Source organism: Lepidochelys olivacea (assembly GCF_965140295.1).
Source record: "Lepidochelys olivacea isolate rLepOli2 genome assembly, chromosome: 1".
Taxonomy (NCBI): Eukaryota; Metazoa; Chordata; order Testudines; family Cheloniidae; genus Lepidochelys; species Lepidochelys olivacea.
The window spans coordinates 3,290,725-3,313,231 of NC_140411.1; the positions used below are offsets into that span (position 1 = coordinate 3,290,725).

The window sequence follows — 22,507 nt, forward strand, 5'->3', positions numbered from 1 at the left end:
GTAGTAGGTAACTTCTGGGTACTCTTCTGGCTCTGTCAATTTGTTTCTTCACTTCAGCAGGTAGGTATTGTAGTTGTAAGAACACTTGATAGAGATCTTGTAGGTGTTTGTCTCTGTCTGAGGGGTTGGAGCAAATGCGGTTGTATCGCAGAGCTTGGCTGTAGATGATGGATCGTGTGGTGTGGTCTGGATGAAAGCTGGAGGCATGTAGGTAGGAATAGTGGTCAGCAGGTTTCCAGTATAGGGTGGTGTTTATGTGACCATCGCTTATTACCACCATAGTGTCCAGGAAGTGGATCTCTTGTGTGGACTGGTCAAGACTGAGGTTGATGGTGGTATGGAAATTAAATCTGTCAGTAGACAGGATACTGGGCAGGATGGACATTTGGTTAGACCCAGTATGGCCGTTCTTACGTTCACTGAAAATGTCAGCCCAGAGTTCCTCAGCCTTCCTCAGCCCCCACATTTTGCTTCCATCAATGGGAGCTGGGGTACCCATTGTTCTGTAGATCTGCAGCTTTGTAGCATGCCTGCTGCCGCGAAATGCCCACGACTGCAGAAGGGAACAAGTCAGCAGCTGCTACTCTGTAAGTGCCCACATCTTTTGAGAAGCCTCCAGCGCTATCTATGAAGCTGCCACCTGCCCAGCAATCCCTCCAGAGAAGTTAATACCTAAGCCAGTTGCAGTTTGCAATACCATAGCTTCATGGTAATGGCCAGGGTAATTTTACCGGGATTAATAACCAGAATAATGGGCACTGCCTTCATGCCCAGCCAGATCAACTCTCAGATGCAGCAATTCACAGCGCTACACCTGCAATTGCTGCTGAAATTGATGGAATAACAGCCCCTTAAGCATTTGTAATTGGCAACTATGATTTTATACCCATTACAAGTTGCAGAGAGCGGGAGGCTTTTCTTAGGAACACTTTCGAAGGGAGAGACAAATCATCTCCCTGACCCAAAACCCGCACTGTCTGGTTCAGGAAACATTTCCTTCGGGGATTATGGCTGGATCAGTCTGGAAACCAGAGCACGCAGGGAAACACTGAGGGCAGAGGAGAGTTGGCCACATTTTGAGTGAAGATAACATCTTGTGGACACCTCCCTGCCCAGTCCCACTCCCCTTCCACACACAGTCCACTAGCATCCATGGAGCAGCTCCAGGTTTGGTGTCACAGCCTCACTTACGATCCTCACCCACCAGGCAGGTGTGGTTGGGTCCCACACACTGGACCCATGTGCTTTTCAGTCAGAATAGCGTTCAGCAGCAGTCTGGCTCTGCGTTTCTACACCCACTCTTGGGGTGGAGCTTCCATTCTAGCACCTCCCTCTAGAAGTGGAGACCTGCACACCAAGGTCCTGAGACTAGTTTTGGCCCAGCTCCCCCAGACTCTCCAATTGCTTCAGCTCACCCTTCACAGAGCTCCCACTTGGCATCATTCTGTTTCCAGTTTCTCTCTTTTGCGGAACATGATTCCTAAAGCAAACAGACCCAGGCTTTGCAAAAGGGGTTGCTAAAACAATTCCTCTACTTTAGACAGCACAGGAGATACCCAGATCCAGGTAAACAAAACACCTGTGTGCTATTCTTTGCCTCTGTGTCCTTACCACCCTGCAGCATTCTTTGAGATTTTGTTAGAGTTCTCTGGGGTGTCCAGGGGCCACCTCCTGAAACTCATGGCTTCTCCTCCCACTGGAGACTGTCTCTCTGCTTCATCCATAGCCCTGCAACCAAAGAGTCCCCTCTGCCACCTGTGTGCCTCTCCCCTGCCCCAGCTTCTTCTGGTTCATCCAGTCTCTGTGTTTTTAAAGGGCTGGACCAACAACTTTTCTTTGTGTTCCCTCTTCTGAGGAGGTTTCACTCCTTCCACGCCAACCCCTCTTCAGAAAAGTTGGGGGAAATTGGCTTTATGTAGAATGCAGTTACTCCCTTCTTTAGTCCTGGTGAAATCTGCTTAGGTGCTGAGAGTCTTTAATGACCAATCTATGCATAGATAGCTGCCTCTGCCCCAGCCTCCTGTCCCTGACTATGAGGAGCATGAGGGGAGAGAACAGTAAAAGCCCAAAGACATAAGGATGAAGACAGCTCATACAATCAAATGTGAGTTAATAGGGTTTCCACCCATGTGGGTTTTGCCCAGACAGTCACATTTTTGTCTTCTGTGTTTCGGTGCCATTAAGGGTTTCCAGGTATCCAGTTTTCAACCAGAAATTCTGGTAAAAAAGGGGACCTGGCAGTATCCAGTTTCTGCAGGGCAGAGAGAGGCATCAGGTCATGGCAGCCCCTGCTCATCCTTGGACACCTCCTTTTCCAGATAAGGTGCCACGTACGTGTGTAAATACCTGGATAATGGCAGATGTGCCATTTATCTCCCTCCCTATAAGCTACTGAAGCCACCTCGGCCTCTGCCCAGCATCCTGCCTTCCCAGCTAATGCAGGAGCTGATCCTTCTGCCTTTCTCAGCTGTTGTCCTTCTAGATACAAAGCTGATCCCTTGCCTGGACCCCAAGTCCTGGTTCAGGACAAATGGGTCCCAGCCCATAACCATTGCATGGATCCTGCCTGCTACAGGTTCCTGGCCAGGAGGAACAAAAGGGATCTGAAAGCTAAAGAAATAAGTCACACAATGGTCTCTTCCCTCAGGACTTTGTAATCAAGCTTCAGGGCCCACAAGCTGTATGATGCACAGTCTCACCCACCTGCCAATCAACCCTGCTCCCAACCCTCAGCTGCTTTTATACGGCTTCTTGGCTTCCCTCCCCACTCCCGACTGGCTTGATGAGCCCAGCACTGCGTGCTTCCTGCACTCACTGCAGGCTCCTTGTCAGGCTGCAGCAGATCCTGTCTCAGCCCCAGAGCAGAGGGAACTCAGCTGGTGGGGGAGACTCAGCGAGTGACGGGTGGAGAAGAGGCGCAAGCGAGAGGGTCAGCGCCTTGCGGGGAAAAGCGCAGAAGTGGGTGGAGCCTTGAGATGAGATGCAGAGCAGAAGTTGGGCATTGGAGGAAGAGGCAGGGCAGGGGGCAGGACCTCAGGGGTCCAGTTACCAGAAATTAGAAAGGGGGCAACCTTATGAGTTAGTGAGTTGTACACAGACCGATTCCCCAGTTTGTCACGCTGACAAAGCACACTAAGATCAGGAAATTATTTAATGTCTCTCACTGACCAGGAAGTGATTCAGGGAAGAGGGCCCAGCACCAGCTCACCACCCAGATCTGCATGGAACTTGGTCTGAGAGCCAAAGCAGAAAGAGAAAAAAATAGTTCCTTTATGGGTAATGAGCCGGAGAAGCCTGTCCCGGTTCTGTTTGGTCCTCACCCCGTAGATGATGGGGTTTATCATGGGGGGCACCAGGAGGTACATATTGGCAATGAGAATGTGGAAATGCAGGGGCAATTTGAGGCCAAAATGGTACATGAGGAAAGAGAAGAGACCAGGGATGTAAAAGGCTAAGATGGCAGAGAGGTGGGAGCTGCAGGTTCCAAAAATCTTGAGCCGGGCGTCCTTTGTGGGGAGGCTGAAGATGGCCCTGATGATCTGGGTATAGGACACGGTGATAAAAATCACATCCAGACCCATCACACAGAATACCACAAAGAGGCCGTAGTAACTACTGACGCTGGTGTCGGCGCAGGCCAGCTTCACCACAGCCAAGTGTTCGCAGTCCGTGTGGGGGATGATGTTGGTTCCGCAATATGGCCACTGCCTCGCCAGGAGGATCGAGGGCAGTGTGAGCATGCCACCACGCAGCACCACGGCCAGGCCGATCTTGGCCACCACGGGGTTTGTCAGGATGGTGGAATGCCTCAGGGGATGGCAGATGGCCACGTAGCAATCCAAGGCCATGGCCACAAAGATCCCAGTCTCCACCACAAAAAAGCAGTGAAGGAAGTACATCTGGGTGAGGCAGACACTGAAATCTATTTCCCTGGAATTGAACCAGAAGATGCTCAGCGTTTTGGGGAGGATGGACGTAGACAGGACCAGGTCAGTGACAGCCAGCATGCAGAGGAAATAGTACATGGGCCCGTGCAGGCTAGGCCCTGTCTTTACAATGAACAGGATGGTGAAGTTCCCAAAAATGGCTACGACGTACATGGTGGAGAAGGGGATGGAGATCCAGACGTGGGCCACCTCCAGGCCAGGAATGCCCAGCAGGATGAAGGTGGAGGGGTTGGTGAAGTGAGTTGTGTTGGAATCTGACATGGAGTAGGGAAGAAGGTGTCCAACTCTGAGGCAGAACGGTGTCCTCTGCGTGTACCGTACATTCCCCTGACATCCTGTATGTGCCCAGGCTCTAGGGTGATGGTCGCAGTACAAATGCCTGGTGGAGAGACAGTGTTAATATGAGACACTACATGCACTACTGGGGGCTGTTCTCATGGGGGAAGCAGATCGGTCGCTCTTCACACACTGAAAATGACATTTTCATTATTCAGAGGAATGAATTATGAAACACTGACCCTACTAATGCCAATTCCATATTTTATGGTCCTCCATGCATCAGTAATTCCTACACATCATGGTGTGGGAATCCTTAATAGACTCAGCAGGAAACCGGAGTGTGGATACTGGCTATCCATAATTGTTCCTTAATGCAATGAATCCCAGGCTAGACAGCCCATGCTGTAGGGAGTTCCCTATTCAGCCGGTGGCTCAAAATCTGAGATAGATAAAAACAATCTTGGCCAAGACATGTACCAGGGGTAAACATACCAGCTAGAACACACCTCAGGGAAAAGACCTGGGCGTCCATGGAAACACTTGTTCTTTTGCAGTAGTGGCCAAAAGAGAGACAAGGTTCACATACCTAAGCAACGGGATGGAGAATAACCTGCTCTGGGCATGTGCTCAGTTGTGGTCACTCAGTCTCTATAAAGGATAGAGCAGATAGAAAGGGGATTTTAAGGACAAGACAGGCTGTAAGAATGGGGGAGGCTGCCATATGTAGACAGCCTGAAAAATCTGGGATTGTTTAGTTTCAAGAAGAGACAACTAAGGGGGCATATGAAAGAGGAGAGGAAAATAAACAGTGGATCTGATTACATTCAAATGGACAAACAGAGAACAGTTCCCAACCAGTAATATCGATAGACACTTAGTGCTTCAAAGGGGCTAATTCCCCAAAGATGAGGCAAACTGATTGGGAAGAAAAAAAATAGACAGAAAACTGAGAAGGAAATATGGGAATTCTATTGGAAGAGTTTATTACATAACTAGAAAGCCACAATTCCACAGTCACGGAAGTGAATAACTTTTGCTAAAAACCTGTACAGTTAACTACAATACCCACCTGGGGAAGTGAAGAAACCGATTGACAGAGCTAGAAGGGTACCCAGAAGTCGCCTACTACAAGAAAGGCCACTAGCTGTCACCTTCAGTCCCCAACTAAAACCTCTCCAGCTCATCATCAAGGATCTACAGCCTATCTTTAAGGACAATCCCTCACTTTCACAGACCTTGGGAGACAGGCCAGTCCTTGCTTACAGGCAGCCCCCCAACTTGAAGCAAATACTCACCAGCAACCACACACCACAAAACACAAACACGAACCCGGGAACCTATCCCCGCAACAAACCCTGTTGCCAACTCTGTCCACATATCTATTCAAGGGACACCATCACAGGGCCTAATCACATCAGCCACACTATCAGAGGCTCATTCACCTGCACATCTACCAATGTGATATATGCCATCATGTGCCAGCAATGCCCCTCTGCCATGTACATTGGCCAAACCGGACAGTCTCTATGCAAAAGAATAAATGGACACAAATCAGATGTGAAGAATTATAACATTCAAAAACAACTTCAATCTCCCTGGTCACTCAATAACAGACTTAAAAGTGGCAATTCTTCAAAAAAAAAAAAAAACCCTTCAAAAACAAACTCCAACGAGAAACTGAATAACTGGAATTAACTTGCAAGCTGGACACCATCAAATTAGGCCGGAATAAAGACTGGGAGTAGCTGGGTCTCTACAAAAACTGATTTCCACATATTAATTTCCCTGTACTGTTACTCACACCTTCTTGTCAACTGTTTAAAATGGGCCACCCTGATTACATTGGCCTCATTACTACTACAAAAGTGATTTTTCCACCCTTGCTATTCCACTGTTGAGAATAGCCCACTTCCACTATAATTGAATTGTCTCGTTAGCACTGACCCCACACTAGGTAAGGCAACTCCCATTTTTTCATGTACTGTGTATATATACCGGCCTACTGTATTTCCCACTCCATGCATCTGATGTCTGAACATAGAACTCTGATAAAAGAAAATTGTTTACGTAATCCATAGTTGGCCTGTGGAACTCCTTGCCACAGACATTACTGGGGCAAGGAACTTAGCTGAATGGGATTTACAAATGGATGGGCCGTTGCAGGTGGTAATGGTGTCACCATACTCAGGTAAGGCTGTCTGACACCTTCCATTAGGAAACCGCATTTTCAGTTGCTGAGAAGTTTACCAAACTTGAAGCATTTGGACTGAAATTTCCCATACTGGGTGTCTGCTTCCAGCTGAATTTGTTTTTTCGAAGTTTCAGACCTAACAGTTCAGCTGCCTTCTCGAATGAAGCTAGGCGAGAAGATGTCTTGCCCAGGTTGAAAAATGCTTATATTTTTTCCAGTATGGACCATTAGAACCTCTGTGCTTTACAGCAGATAAAAGTTAGGTAATAGCCTCCCCTCCCCACCCCCGTCCCCAGCCATCAACAGCCAGAGCTCTGAGATGCAAGAGGAGGAGGTGACAGTCTCTCTGCATGAACACACAGCTGGCTCCTGAGGCTTTTAGTCAGTTCTTACTCGAAGAAAAGTTTTGCCTGAGTGAGTAAGCAACAGGACAGGGACTCAGAATTTGGCCTTTGTATTGTAACATCTACTAACACCTTTCATCCTGAAGGAGTCACTGTGCCACTCAAATGCAGCTGCCTTGGGGCTGGAGGCCATCAGCAAAAAGGGACATTTTGAGCCATGATACTGGAGCAAACTCATTCCTTGTGAAAAGTGCCCTGGGATGTTTAACGGCTGGGCAGAGCAGAAAGGACCCCAGACGTGTTCTCTATCCCACCGTGCCCATGTTGCTGCACTGGGCTTGTTGAGCAGGTGAGCTCTTCAACAAGAGATGGTACCTGTGAATCCTGAGACGGAAGTGTCTTTCCCGGGAATCCCCGTCACGTATCTATGTCCCACACCTCTCTCACCCCAGCATCTGCAGCAACATCTCACACCGAGAGCCGATACAGTGGTGTGTGCTGGTTATAACAGAGCTCTGTGCAATCCCAGGGGGATTCGCTCAGCCTCTAGTGGCAAAGCGGCATCTCAGTGTAAACAGGCTGGACACAGGAGACACTCGAGCCAATCACTCTCTTTCCATCTCTGCGCTTCTGCGCTCTTCATCCAGCTTTAGGAGTAAATAGTAATTAAGGGACCTTCCCAAAGGGAGATGAGAACTCTTGGGCTCTGTGCTGAGTCAGAGAGGAATTGGCTGCTCTCTGAGTCGTTGAATATTTAAAAAATATAGTAAATGATTTAAGAAAATTAGGAATAATACCTAGGTCTCTTCCAACCCTAATCTCCTTTGATTCTATGATTCTATGGCCTTGTGGATGCTCAGCACCTGTGAAAGCCAGGATGCTTTGTGTTACTAAACATCCATGGATGCGCACCTAGCCCAGGATCCTGGCTCTGACAGTGGCTGGCTCCGGACACTTCGAGTAAGGTGTGAGTGACTAGGCAGATGTAGGATATTCTGCTCTCCCCCTTATAATTCTTCTTAAGCTCTAAAACAGATCTGGAGATCTGGTTCAAAAAAGAACTAAATAGTTCATGGAGGATACGTCCATCCCTCGCTATTAGCCAGGAGGGCCTGGATGGTGTCCCTAGTCTCTGTTTGCCAGAAGCTGGGAATGGGCAACAGGGGATGGATTACTTGGTGATTCCCTGTCTGTTCATTCCCTCTGGGGCACCTGGCACTGGCCACTGTTGGAAGACAGGATACTGGGCTAGATGGACCTTGGTCTGGCCCAGTATGGCCGTTCTTATGTTCTTATGAAAAAGACACCTGAGGGGAGACACGAGCTCTTTCTGCAAGCACATGGGGCTGTTGCTAAGGGCTCAGAGAGCAGTATTTCTTATACGTAACTATCACCATACCATGCAGCACCTTTCATTAAAGGATCTTCAAAATATTTAGCAAAGGAAAGTCACTTTGAACATATCCCTGTTATACAGATAGGTAAACTGAAGCAAAGGAGATGTGACCTTGCCAAGGTCACACAGAGAATGATAGAGAGAGCCCAGGAGTCCTGACTTGCCTACAGTAGCCACTGTCTCTCCATCAGTAACTGAGCATATGAAAAGAAGGAAATGGACTCACGCTTTAGAGGGGCCTGTTCTTTGGGTGGATGTGATGGATTTCCCTGGGGCGCAACCTTGAACCTGGGTACCACTGACCACTCTCACATACCAGTCTGGGATCCATCTCATACTGTGATGCTGTGACAAGCTGCAATTCTCTCCAGCTCTTGCACTTACACAACCATACACAGACAGGGACACACCCAACTGCAGTTACATGACTGCTTTCACTAGCCACCCATGAACCAACAATAGAGAGGCTCCTGCCAATTTACCCCAGTTTTCCAGCCTAGGACCCCAGAGCCTTACCATCTTGCTCTGGTCAGAACCCTAACCAGTGTAAATTTATTACCTAGTCTGCCCCTCCCTCAATGTGGAGAGGACAATGTACGAGCCACTAATCCTGAACATAATTCTATTTTGCATTTCAAACATTCATGTGTTGCACAACATTGTTGTGTTACCTGCATGTGTTATTGCACAGTTCTGTGTACCTTTTAACACTTTGTAGATCAGCCTAGTGATATCAAAAGTCAGGAAGTGTGCCTTCTCTGAGTGGCTACAAAACGGCTCTTTTTATCTGTGCAGCATTGTTAACTATTGTGCTTTTCCCCACTGATGATAACTCAATGCAGATATTCATCAACGCCATGAGGTGGTGTGCCTCAGTCTCCCCTTCCACACAGCAGACCAGATTCATTATGGTTTCCCTTCTATGACAAGCTTTGAGCCTATTTACAGGTGTTAGCTGAGAATTAGTAGCCCCATAGGGCTTCTTGTTTACTACACCTAGCATACCTAAAAGCTTTTCAGACAAATCATGCATATTACACCTTATACTAAAGTGGGGGTGCATGGCTGGGGAGCTGGGAAATTGGCTGCAGCTTCCATGGTTGGTCCATGAATGGCTTAGGTAAAGCTCTCGGGTGACTCAGTTCGATGTGTGGTTCCACCTCCGGAGGGGTTGGGTGACAACAGGGACCAGAGGGACTGGCTTGACATCACCAGCAGAGCAGAGGGAGAGGCCAACCCAGCTGAGTAGTTAGGGGGCATGTTGGTTCCAACAGCTTTCAGGCTCCACCCTGGGGGTACAGCCCATCACAATCTCCACCCCGCCCCACCAGCTGGGCTCCCTCTCTTCTAGGGCTGGGCTGGGAGTTGATGCAGCCTAACAAGGAGCCTACTTGTGGATAGGAGGCAGCCATGGTTAATGACCCAATGTCTTCCTACACCCTGCCGGATCCGTTAAAGCAACCCAGCCTTGGGCTTTTTCTGAGACAGTCAAGTCAAATATGATGAGGATCGCTGGAAAATTTTGTTCATCTTATATAAAATTCTATCAATCCCAAAGGATAGGACACATTATCCCCTAGGTCAATGAATATTTCAGATATTACCCAAATACACGCTGACAGCCAATTCTTATTAAATAAATTAAGATTTCTTTAAAGAGAGAGAGAGTATTGGTTAAAATATCATTATACATACAGACATGTATCGAGTTCTTAAGTCCATTTCATGATAGAGATGGTGAGCTTTAGTGTTGCAAAGAGTTCATTCAGAATTAGTTCAGAGGTTGCTGTCCAATATCAGAGTGATCCAGAATAGAAGGGGAGACCTGAGTCTTGTGGCTCAAGCTTCCCCTGATGAAGCTTAAGCAGTTTTGAGATGATAGGATCAGGGCTCAAGAATTCTTTTAGAGACCATTGTCAGGCTATGCTAGTGAAGAAGAGTTGCTTTCAAGTAGAATTACCTATTTCCTATGTATACACAGGTAACTATTTCCATTCATCAGCAATTCATAAGCAGTTTACTACAAACTTCAAAGAGAATTGTAGACAATGAAATTATTACACCCAAGTTTCATTTAAATGTTAGTATTTCCTTTTGATCTTTGAAGCGACAGATATAGCAACAGACAGGAACCATCTGTATACGTGGTTAACATCTAACAAGACGTAAGTAAATGTGTACAGTTAATATTATCTCTAATTCTCTAACAATACAGATTTGCATTTCAAAGCTCTAGTCCATTTACCACAACTCTGTTAACTATTTAAAATGAATGGCCCTAATTACCATTTACATACTTCTATAATATGTCTTTAAAGGTTGAATTTGGATCAATCATCCTGCTAGAGCCAGGACGGAGGCATCTGTCTATAAATAGGTTCATCATTAAAGACTATCAGCACCTAACAAGATCTCGCCCAGACAGAAGAAAGGAGTAACTGCATTTTAGATAAAACCAATTTCCTCCAACTTCTCTTCAGAAGGGAGGGCGTGGAAGGAATGGAACCTCCCCAGAAGAGGAAACAGAGAGACCAGGTGTTGGTCCACCCCTTTAAAAACAGAGAGACTGGATGAGTCAGAAGAAACTGGGGCAGGAGAGAGGCACAAGGATGGCAGACAGGACTCTTTGGCAGCAGGGTTATGGCTGCAGCAGAGAGACAGTTTCCAGCTTCATGAGAAGTTACAGGTTGCAGGAGGAGGCCCCTGGACAGCTTAAAGGGCTCTACTCAAATCCCAAAGAATGCTTGCGGGTGTTGTATTGTGTTTATCTAGATCTGGGTGTCTCTTCTTCTGTCTAAAGGAGAGGAATTGTTTTAGCAACTCCTTTTTCAAAGCCTGGGTCTGTTTCCTTTAACAATCCTGTGCCTCAAAGAGAGAAACTGGAAACAGAGTGAGCCCAAGGGTGAGCTCTGGAAAGGGTGTTCTGAAGGAATTGGAGAGTCTGGGGGAGCCAGGCTGAAAGTAGACTCAGGGCCTTGGTGTGAAGGTCTCCACTCCCAAAGGGAGGTGCTAGAACAGAAGCTGCACCCCAAGTGTGGGCCTAGAAACCCAGAGCCAGAGCAGGGCCTGAACATGGCTCAGACTCAGGAAAGCTTAAAAGCACACATGGGTGCAGCATGTGGGTTCCAAACACAGCTGCCTGAAGGGTGTCCAGCCACAGGAGTTTGAGCAGGGTTGTGATGGGTTGGATCACAGAAACTCCCTGGGAGCTGCCACCTGATGTGCCAAGACTACTTCTCCTCCTTCTTTCCTGCCCAGTCAGCGTAGGACTTCAGTGCCCTGCCTGGTTTGAGCCAGACCCGCTAGCCTGCTGCAAACCCAGACCCAGCTCTGAACCACTTTCCCTGGTTCAACTGTAGGCTTAACTGTTAGCAATTTAAGAAGTGTTCCTGCCTTTAACACTCAGATGCCCAACTCCCAATGGGGTCCAAACCCTAAACAAATCCGTTTTACCCTGTATAAACTCAAAAATTGTTCGACCTCTATAACACTGAAAGAGAGATATGCACAGCTGTTTGCCCCCCCCCCCAAGTATTAATACATACTCTGGGTTAATTAATAAGTAAAAGGTGATTTTATTAAATAAAGAAAGTAGGATTTAAGTGGTTGCAAGTAGTAACAGACAGAACAAAGTGAATTACCAAGCAAAATAAAATAAAACATGCACGTCTGTGTCTAATCAAACTGAATACAGATAAAAACCTCACCAGTTCCAGTAAGCTGTCTTTTACAGACTAGTCTCCTTCTAGTCTGGGTCCAGCAAACACTCATGCCCCCTGTAGTTACTGTCCTTTGTTCCAGTTTCTTTCAGGTATCCTTGGGGGTAAAGCCAGCTGAAGACAAAATGGAGGGGTCTCCCATGGGCTTAAATAGCATTTCTCTTGTGGGTGGAGACCCCCTCCTCTCTCCTTTGCAAAGTCCAGCTCCAAGATGGAGTTCTGGAGTCACCTGGGCAAGTCACATGTCCATGTGTGACTCAGTTTTTACAGGCAGCAGCCATTGCCCATGTGACATCTTGAATGTCTCCAGGAAGACTTCTTATGTGGACTGGAGCCTTCCAAGATGCATTATTCCTTAAGTGCTTCTTGATTGGGCACTTAACTTTGTGAATTCCTTTCTCCAGGAACTGACCAAATGTTCTACTAAGGTTATTTAGAAATCAAGCCAGGAAACGGCCAATATTCATAACTTTGAATACAAAAATGATACAGGCATACAAATAGGATTAATAGATTCAGTAGATCATAACCTTTACAGAGATATGTAACATGACATATGTAGCATAGAACATTATGTTATATATATTCATAAGCATATTTCCATAAAGCCTTCCAGGGGGCACCATCACACGGACTGTGACAGCAAACCTGGAGCTGCTACATAGATGCTAGGTGACTGTGAGTGGAAGGAGAGTGGGACTGGGTGATCACAAACCTGTGGAAAGGTGTCCACAATATGTTCTCTTCACCCAAATATGGCACCTGTACCTTTGGTGTTTCCCGGAGTGCTCTGGTTATCAGACTGATCCAGCTGGGCTCCCTGAAGGAAATGTTTCCTGAACCAGGCATTGCCAGCTTGGGGTCAAGGAGAGGGTTTGTCTCTCCACTGGAAAGTGCTCCCCAAAATGGAAGAGGCCTGGTGTCCCTGTCCTAGTGAGCTTCATCCCATGTCTCTCTCCATGCAGTTGTGTCAATCTCTCCCTTTCCTTGTGCAAATCACCCACTCACACACCTCCTTTCGCTTTGCCATTTCTAATGTGCCTCCCACCTTAGGTGCCAGTTACAAACACTCTAGGGGCTGTTATTCCATAGACTTCAGTGGCAATTGCAGGTGTAGCACTATGAATTGCTGCATCTGAGAGCTGATCTGGCTGGGCATGGAGCAGTGCGCATTAATCTGGTTATTAATCCAGGTAAAACGAAGTCCCTGTCCATTACAATCCAGTAGCCTGCAGCTACAATATGCAACCAGCTCAGTATTAACCTGTCTGGAGGGATTGCTGGGCAGGTGGCAGCTTCATAGACAGGGCTGGAGGCTGCTCAAAAGATGTGGGCACTTGCACAGCAGCAACTGCTCCCTGTTCCCTTCTGCAGCCTTTGTGGGGATGTCATGGCAGCAGGCTTGCTACAATGGGTACCCCAGCAGGAAGCGAAATGTGGGGGCTGAGGAAGGCTGAGGAACTCCAGGATGACAGTTTCAGTGCTCCTGGTCTCTGTGATGCTACACCCCATATTCTTTATAGACATATGGTTATGTTATGAATATGGCATAACTAAGATATGCTTTATGTGAGATAGCTCATGTAAGATATCATTGGAAAGGTTATGATTTACTGAATGTGATTATACTATTTGTATGCATGTATCATTTCTGCATATAAAGTTAAGAATATTGACCCTCTAACAATTACATCTGTGTGTATATTTCTGAAACACCCACCACACAATAAGCAATCAGCCTTAATGGACCATTAGAAAAAGACAATTTGTCTTTGAAGATGTGGATCTGCCATCTGCCTGGAATTCCTTCCTGTGGACATTGCAAATAAACCTGGTTTCCTAGTTGCTTTGACACAGCAAGATCAGGTGATAAGATCACCTGATACAAAATACCACCTTGGACACTGTTGGTACTTTTCCTCTATAGGGGGATAGGGATAAACCAAAGGTTTCCCACCTTAGGTAAATCATTTTTAAGGCTGGGGAGGGGGTTAATCTGGACTCTCCTCCATTTCCTACCCAAGAAGAAAAACTGTTGTAAGAACCTGAAGGAACAAAGGAAGTAACCTGAGGTGCAAGGTAGGGGTGAATCCAAACACAGACAGAAGTCCAGTCTGTAAGAAGAAATAACTGGAACTCTAAGCCACAGAAACTCTGCAACTTGCCTAAAATAACATTTAGGGTGAGAAATGCTGGGCAAATCCTCTCACACAGAGAATACTTCAGTTAGCCTCTGTAGCTGGGTGTGGCCCTGCTTGTGTGTGTGTGCTGGAGAGCCTAATTCTGCAAAACAGGGAGAGAGAATCCAGGCTGGTGGAGCAGAAGGGGCTCTGTGAAACCCCAGTACATCTGGTGGCAGCCCAGAATGGGGGACCAACCTGTCACAGTCTCCAATAGCTGCTCTGTATCAAGGGGCAGCACAAGATCAGGCGTGAGGATACATTGAACCCAGAACCACCCCCATAAGCTCTGTCATTTTTTGGCAGCTTTCTTGCTGGGGACACATGACTAGAAGAAATGACCAGTAAATTCTGAAGTGGGCATAGCAAGAAATGCCACTGCGTGGCCAGTGATCACATGGGTGCCAAAACTTCAGTAGCACAACAGGACTGCCAGTGCGCAAATATACAGCCAGACCCCCTTACGCACCTTGCCATTGACAGATCCAGACAGTGCTCGGTTTGGAAGGAGGCTACGTTCCTTTGGGATTTGCCATGTTGATAAGGAATGAGGGGAGGAATGGCTCCCCAGACACTGTGGCGATACATCTGTTGATCCCGTTACGTGTGTGAGGCTGAGGTCGCACAAATGCAGGTGACACTCACGAAACAAGGAAAGTGAAAGGGACATTTTCGGGGGTCACATATTGCACATGTGATGGGTAGCAGGAAAAACACTCTTTCATTTTCCTTTGCTCTGTACCTCAACTTGCTTTTCTCCTGTGGTACAGAGGAGAACGTCGTCTTTTTCAGTACACGGTTGTATGTCTTATATAAAAATACAAAATTAGATCTCAGGGAGCTCTAATTTGATAGATATATTGTTGTGACACTCTGTACCCCAAAGCAACACCCTGGCACCTCCATATTAACTACTATTATATAATTGCAACAATTCTTGTACAAAATATGTCACCTCAGGTGTCTATGGAAAAGTTATGGTTTGCTGAATATGACTATCCTCTTTGTATCCATGTCTCATTATTGTATCTGAAGTTATGAATATTGATTATCTGCCTCTATTTCAAACCTGTTTGCTCCTGTGGTAGTTCCCACAAGGTAGTTTACGTCCAGTCTAGCCAGCACATTGTGACTAGACTATTCAAGTGGATGGCCCAACAGTGAAGACAAGGGTCCATGGAAAAAGTTTATCCCCACCTGATGGACTTTCCTGTGGATGTTCTAGCCAGGGTATGGGTTAGGCCCCGGCTATGACTCACTGAAGCATGAAAATTCATCTGACACTGGACTCCATCCTGTGCCTGTACTTTTCCAGTACTGTGCTGGGATCTTTCTTTGGGACAATGAAGTTCCCTCCACATGGCAGAAGCTATAAAAGGGAGAAGTGACATCACCACTTGGCCTCACTCCCCTCCCCCCCCCCCCCCCCCCGCCACAACTCAACACCTGAAAACACGATTAGAGGAAAAATTCTTTGAGGAGGGGCTCCCAGGCTGGCAAGGAGAAATCAAGGCATGTGTGTGGAATATTGGTGAACTGTTTGTACCATCAGGGTAAGACAATTCTTGAGTCAAATCCTGTCCAGTTTAGAGAACTCAGATTGTGATTTTGTAGATCCTACTGAATAGATAGTTGTTCGTTACTATGCTAATGAACCATCACACCAAGGGGAGAAGGTAATTCCTTGGGCTGGTAAGACACACAAAACAGGTGTGAAAGAGCTGCTTGGAGAAGACACACCTCTTAGCCCAGAGAGCACAGATCACAAACCGCTAGGAAATGGGGAGAGGGTGGGCAAGGTCCCAGTGCTGGGAATCGAGATCAAAGAGAAAGACGGAGAGAGGGATGTTGGTGGATTTTTTGCATGGGCATAACCCTGAGATTGGGAAGCAGCTCCACAGAGGGCTAGCCAACATGCAAATTTCCCTTACATTATCATCTCACCAGATCCCGGCATAACAAGACCCCAAAGATTACCTTTAACTGAGATCCCTATTAAAGGGGACACTGAGGGGAAAAGAAAATCAGTAACTAAACACATGTGAATGTTAAGGGCGGAGTTGAAAGGCACAATGAGTATTGAACGAACAAACTCTCCAAGCAGAAGGCATGGTTACAGTAGGCAAGTCAGGACTCCTGGGTTGTGTCATTCTCTGTGTGACTTTGGCAAGGTCATATCTCTTTTGCCTCAGTTTACCTATCTGTATAACGGGAATATCTTCAAAGTGACTTTCTTTTGCTAAGTATTTTGAAGATCCTTCAGTGAAGGTGCTGCATGGTATGATGATAGTTACTGATGAGAATTACTGGTCTCTGAGCCCTTAGCGACAGCCCCATGTGCCTGACGAAAGTGCTCGTGTCTCCCCTCACGAATCTTTCTTTTAAGAACGGCCATACTGGGCTAGACCAAAGGTCCGTCTAGCCCAGTACCATGTCTTCCAACAGTGGCCAATGCCAGGTGCCCCAAAGGGAATAAACAGAACAGTTAATCACCAAGTGATCCATCCCCCATTGCCCATTCCCAGCTTCTGGCAAAGAGGCACTAGGGACACCATCCCAATCCATCCTGGCTAATAGCTCCATGAACTTTCCTGGTTCTTTTTTTAACCTGATCTCCAGATCTGTTTTGGAGACTAAGAAAAATAACAAGAGGGAGGGGAGTACATCCTACAACTGCCGAGTCACTCACACCTTACTCTGAAGCATCCGGAGCCAGCCACTGTCAGAGCCAGGATCCTGGGATAGATGCACATCCATGCATGTTTAGGAACACAAAGCATCCTGGCTTTCACAGGTGCTGAGCATCCACAAGGCTGTAGAATCATAGAATCATGGAAGATTAGGGTTGGAAGTGACCTGGGTATTATCCCTAATTTTCTTACTCATCCAGTATCATTTTTGCATATACAACGATTCACAGAGCAGCCAATTCCTCTCTGGCTCACAGTTCTCATCTCCCTTTGGGAAAGTCCCTTAATTACTGTTTACTCCTAAAGCTGGATGAAGAGTGCAGAAGCGCAGAGATGGAAAGAGAGTGATTGGCTCGAGTGTCTCCTGTGTCCAGCCTGTTTACATTGAGATGCTGCTTTGCCACTAGAGGCTGAGCGAATTACCTTGGGATTGCACAGAGCTCTGTTATAACCAGCACACACCACTGTATCGGCTCTCGGTGTGAGATGTTGCTGCAGATGCTGGGGTGAGAGAGGTGTGGGACATGGATACGTGACGGGGATTCCCGGGAAAGACACTTCCGTCTCAGGATTCACAGGTACCATCTCTTGTTGAAGAGCTCACCTGCTCGACAAGCCCAGTGCAGCAACATGGGCACGGTGGGATAGAGAACACATCTGGGGTCCTTTCTGCTCTGCCCAGCCGTTAAACATCCCAGGGCACTTTTCACAAGGCATGAGTTTGCTCCAGTATCATGGCTCAAAATGTCCCTTTTTGCTGATGGCCTTCAGCCCCAAGATGGCTGGATTTCAGTGGCATGGTGGATCCTTCAGGAGGACAGATGTTAGTAGATGGACAATACAAAGGCCAAATTTTGAGGCCCTGGCCCATAGTTTAATCAGGCCCCACTGAGGCTAAGCTTTTCTTGGTGTAAGAACTGAATCTAAACCTCAGGAGCCAGCTGTGTGTTCATACACAGAGTCTGTCACCTCCTGCTCTTACATCTCAGGGCTCTGGCTGTTAATGGCTGGGGGGGTGGGGAGGAGAGGCTATTTCCTGACTTATCTGCTGTAAAACACAGAGGTTCTAACGGTCCTCACTGGAACAATTACAAGAATTTTTTCAACCTGGCCAAGACATCTTCTCTCCTAGCTTCATTCGAGAAGGCAGCTGAACTGTTAGGTCTGAAACTTTGAAAGAACAAATTCAGCTGGAAGCAGACACCCAGCATGGGAAATTTCAGTCCAAACACTTCAAGTTCTACTTTCTTTTTTGATCGATTCATAGGCTATAAGACCAGAAGGGACCATTTGATCATCCAGCCTGACCTGCTGTATAACATAGGCCATTACATTTCACACAGTTATCCCTGTATTGAGCTCCACAACTTGTGTTTGACTAAGGCCTTGTCTGCTGTAGGATTTTACATCGTAGAATCATAGAACCACAGGGAGAGAAGGGACCACATGGGTCATCTAGTCTAACCCCTGCCGAGATGCAGAATGTGTTCTGTCTAAACCATTCCAGACAGATGGCTCCAGCCTCCTTTGGAAAACCTCCAGCGCAGGAGCTTCCACAACCTCCCGAGGTGTCTGCTCCATTGTTCTCCTGTTCTTACCATTAGGAATTTTCTGCACCCTCTCCAATTTTTCAACATCCTTTTTGGAATGTGGACCCCAGAACTGGATACAGTCAGTTTCACCAATGCCATGTGCCGAGGTAAAATCCTCCCCCTGCTTTAACTCACCTCTCCCCGGTTTATGCATCCAAGGATCGCATCAGTCCTCTTGGCCACAGCATCGCACTTGGAGCTCACAATGAGCTGGGTGTCCAGAATGACCTTAAATCCTTTTCAGGGTCCCTGCGTTCCATAATACAGTGCCCTAGTCTGTGGGTCAGGCCTGCATTCCCTTTTCTCTTTTGTTTGTATGAAAACATTAGCTTCCTTTTAAGTTCCTCTTGGTGGCTGTTCTCTGCTTGCTTTACCTGTAAAGGGTTAAAAAGTTCTTAAGGAAAGGATCCAAGGATCACATCAGCCCTTTTGGCCACAGCCTTACACTGGGAACTCCACAGTGACTCTTAAATCCTTTTCCAGGTCACTGCGTTCCATAACATAGTGCCCTAGTCTGAGCATCAGGCCTGTATTCCTTGTTCCAAGAAGCTAACTTTGCATGTGACAGCATTAGAACATTCTGTTTGCATGGGCCCAGCTCACCAAATGCTCCAGACGAATTGGTATTCCTGCCTTAGCGTCCTCATTGTAACCATTCCGCCAATCTTTGGGTCATCCACAATTTTATCTGCAGTGATTTTCTATTTGCTTCCAGATCATTGATTTCGTTTGCATTGATCCAGCTCACCAAATGCTCCAGATCAATTGTTATGCCTGCTGTGGCCTCCTCATTGTAACCACCAGCATGGATTCACCAAGGGAAGGTCATGCCTGACTAATCTAATCGCCTTTTATGATGAGATTACTGGTTCTGTGGATGAAGGGAAAGCAGTGGATGTATTGTTTCTTGACTTTAGCAAAGCTTTTGACACGGTCTCCCACAGTATTCTTGTCAGCAAGTTAAGGAAGTATGGGCTGGATGAATGCACTATAAGGTGGGTAGAAAGCTGGCTAGATTGTCGGACTCAACGGGTAGTGATCAATGGCTCCATGTCTAGTTGGCAGCCGGTGTCAAGTGGAGTGCCCCAGGGGTCGGTCCTGGGGCCGGTTTTGTTCAATATCTTCATAAATGATCTGGAGGATGGTGTAGATTGCACTCTCAGCAAATTTGCGGATGATACTAAACTAGGAGGAGTGGTAGATATGCTGGAGGGGAGGGATAGGATACAGAAGGACCTAGACAAATTGGAGGATTGGGCCAAAAGAAATCTGATGAGGTTCAATAAGGATAAGTGCAGGGTCCTGCACTTAGGACGGAAGAATCCAATGCACCGCTACAGACTAGGGGCCGAATGGCTAGGCAGCAGTTCTGCAGAAAAGGGCCTAGGGGTGACAGTGGACGAGAAGCTGGATATGAGTCAGCAGTGTGCCCTTGTTGCCAAGAAGGCCAACGGCATTTTGGGATGTATAAGTAGGGGTATAGCGAGCAGATCGAGGGACGTGATCGTTCCCCTCTATTCGACATTGGTGAGGCTTCATCTGGAGTACTGTGTCCAGTTTTGGGCCCCACGCTACAAGAAGGATGTGGATAAATTGGAGAGAGTCCAGCGAAGGGCAACAAAAATGATTAGGGGTCTAGAACACATGACTTATGAGGAGAGGCTGAGGGAGCTTTGATTGTTTAGTCTGCAGAAGAGAAGAATGAGGGGGGATTTGATAGCTGCTTTCAACTACCTGAAAGGGGGTTCCAAAGAGGATGGCTCTAGACTGTTCTCAATGGTAGCAGATGACAGAACGAGGAGTAATGGTCTCAAGTTGCAGTGGGGGAGGTTTAGATTGGATATTCGGAAAAACTTTTTCACTAAGAGGGTGGTGAAACACTGGAATGCGTTACCTAGGGAGGTGGTAGAATCTCCTTCCTTAGAGGTTTTTAAGGTCAGGCTTGACAAAGCCCTGGCTGGGATGATTTAACTGGGAATTGGTCCTGCTTCGAGCAGGGGGTTGGACTAGATGACCTTCTGGGGTCCCTTCCAACCCTGATATTCTATGATTCTATGATTCTATGATTCACTCCGCCAATCTTTGGGTCGTCCTCCAATTTCATTTGCAGTGATTTTCCATTTCCTTCCAAACCATTGATGAAAATATTGAATGGTATCGGGCCTAGAATTGATTCTTGAAGAATCCCACTAGAAACAGCCCCATTCGCTGACAATGGCCCATTGACAGAAGCTTTCCGAGCTCCGTCAGTTAACCCAATTTTCATCCATTTTACATGTGCTCTACTGATACTGTGTAGTGCACATATTTGTTCCCTGAACGTTTTTCCCCAATAAAGCAGATGCCTCAGAGGAATCAAAATGTATTGCATCTGTGCGATTTCCTTGATCAACCAAACTTGTACCCTCATTAATGGATGGAATCAGGTTTCTTTGACAAGCCCTCTTTTCCATAAACCCTCTTGTTGACGGGCATTAATTATATTCCTAGCCTTTTTTTCACTCTAATCCCAGACCAGCTTTTCATTGTTTCCTAACCTTGTCAAATCTTTTTTTAAAACTTTCCCTTTTCTTTTTTGAATAATTTACATTTTACGCAGTACTGTCCTGTAGTTCCTATCTCTCTCTTTTTTTTTTTTTTGGCTCTGCTCCTGTCTGATTGCGTACTTCTGGTTCCAACTGAGATGTGTGTTTGATCGGTCAGTTCTTAACCCCGGTGTTTGTAACTCTAAGGTTCTGTTGTAGATGCTGTTTAGCATCCCCTTTGATGGCTAATGGACTGGAAAGTGTTTAATCATCTTAGGTGATCTGAGTATATCATACCGCTTCATTCCAAATGTAGAACAAAAAATAAGTATTGAACACACCTACCTTTTCTGCAGCATTAACAAGTTTCCTTTCTCTCTCCAGGAATTGGCCTAAACCCTCTCTAGGATTTCTTTGTTCTTAATATACTTAATAACCTCCATTTTGTGATCCTTAGCCCTGCCAAACATGAGTTTTTCCCTGATGTCTCTAATGTCCCTTATCTGTGTCATAACTTCCAATTTGTATTACTTGCTATCTATGTCCCTGTTTCCCATCTGTTATACATTGCTTTCCCCACCCCAAACAGCTGCCTTCAGTTTGTCACTAAACCAGGTTTTTAGCCAAAGTTGTCCACTTCCTTGACTTTGGAATTGTGGCTTTCTAGTTATCTAATAACCTCTTCCAATAAAATTTCCTCTTCTCCTTCCCAGTTTTCTGTCTATTTTTTTCTTCCCAATCAGCTTTTCTGATAATTTGCCTCTGATTTGGGGAATTAGCCCCTTTGAAGCACTAAGTATCTATAGATATTACTGGTTGGGAACTATTCTGTTTGACCATTGGAATGTAATCAGATCCACTGTTTATTTTCCTCTCCTCTATCATATACCCCCTTAGTAGCCTCTTCTCTAAACTAAACAGTCTCAGACTTTTCAGGCTGTCTACATTTGGAAGACTCCCCCATTTTCATAGCCTGAAAATCCCCTTTCTATCTGCTATATCTTTTATAGAGACTGAGTGACCAAAACTGAACGCGTGTCCAGAGCAGGTTATTCTGCATCCCATTGCTTAGGCATGCGAACATTGTCTTTCTTTTCACCACTATTGAAAATGAACAGGTGTTTCCGTGGAGCTTCTATCAATAACACCCAGGTCTTTTCCCTGACGTTTGTTCTAGTTGGGATGTTTCCACATGTACGTGTCTCAGCAAAGCTTTGGTTTTTTTCCAGTCTCAGATTTTGAGCAACCGGCTAAATAGGAATCTCCCTACAGCATGGGATCTCTCACCTGGGATTCATTGCATTAAGGAACAGTTATGGATATCAGTATCCACACTCCAGATCCCTGCTGGTGCCTATTAAGGATTCCCACACCATGATGTGTAGGAATTACTGATGCATGGAGAGCCATAAAATATGGAATTGGCATTAGTAGGGTCAGTGTTTCATAATTAATTTCTCTGAATAATGAAAATGTCATTTTTTCAGTGTGCGAAGGGAGACCAATCTGCTTCCCCCATGAGAACAGCCTCCAGTAGAGCAAGTCGTGTTTTATATTTACTATGTCTCTCCATTCAGGCATTTCCACTATGATCATCACCTTAGATACTGGGCACATACAGGAAGTCTGGTGAATGTACGGTAC

General features: G+C 46.3%; 1 protein-coding gene across 1 annotated transcript; it reads right to left on the minus strand.

Annotated features, from left to right (window-relative positions):
- Nucleotides 1-3,179: 3,179 nt before the first annotated feature.
- On the minus strand, nt 3,180-4,208 carry LOC311514463 (olfactory receptor 52R1-like; the record flags this gene model as incomplete). Its single annotated transcript, XM_084617025.1, has 1 exon — nt 3,180-4,208. One exon carries the CDS (start codon nt 4,206-4,208, stop codon nt 3,180-3,182), a length of 1,029 nt encoding a protein of 342 aa, XP_084473151.1.
- Nucleotides 4,209-22,507: the final 18,299 nt, after the last annotated feature.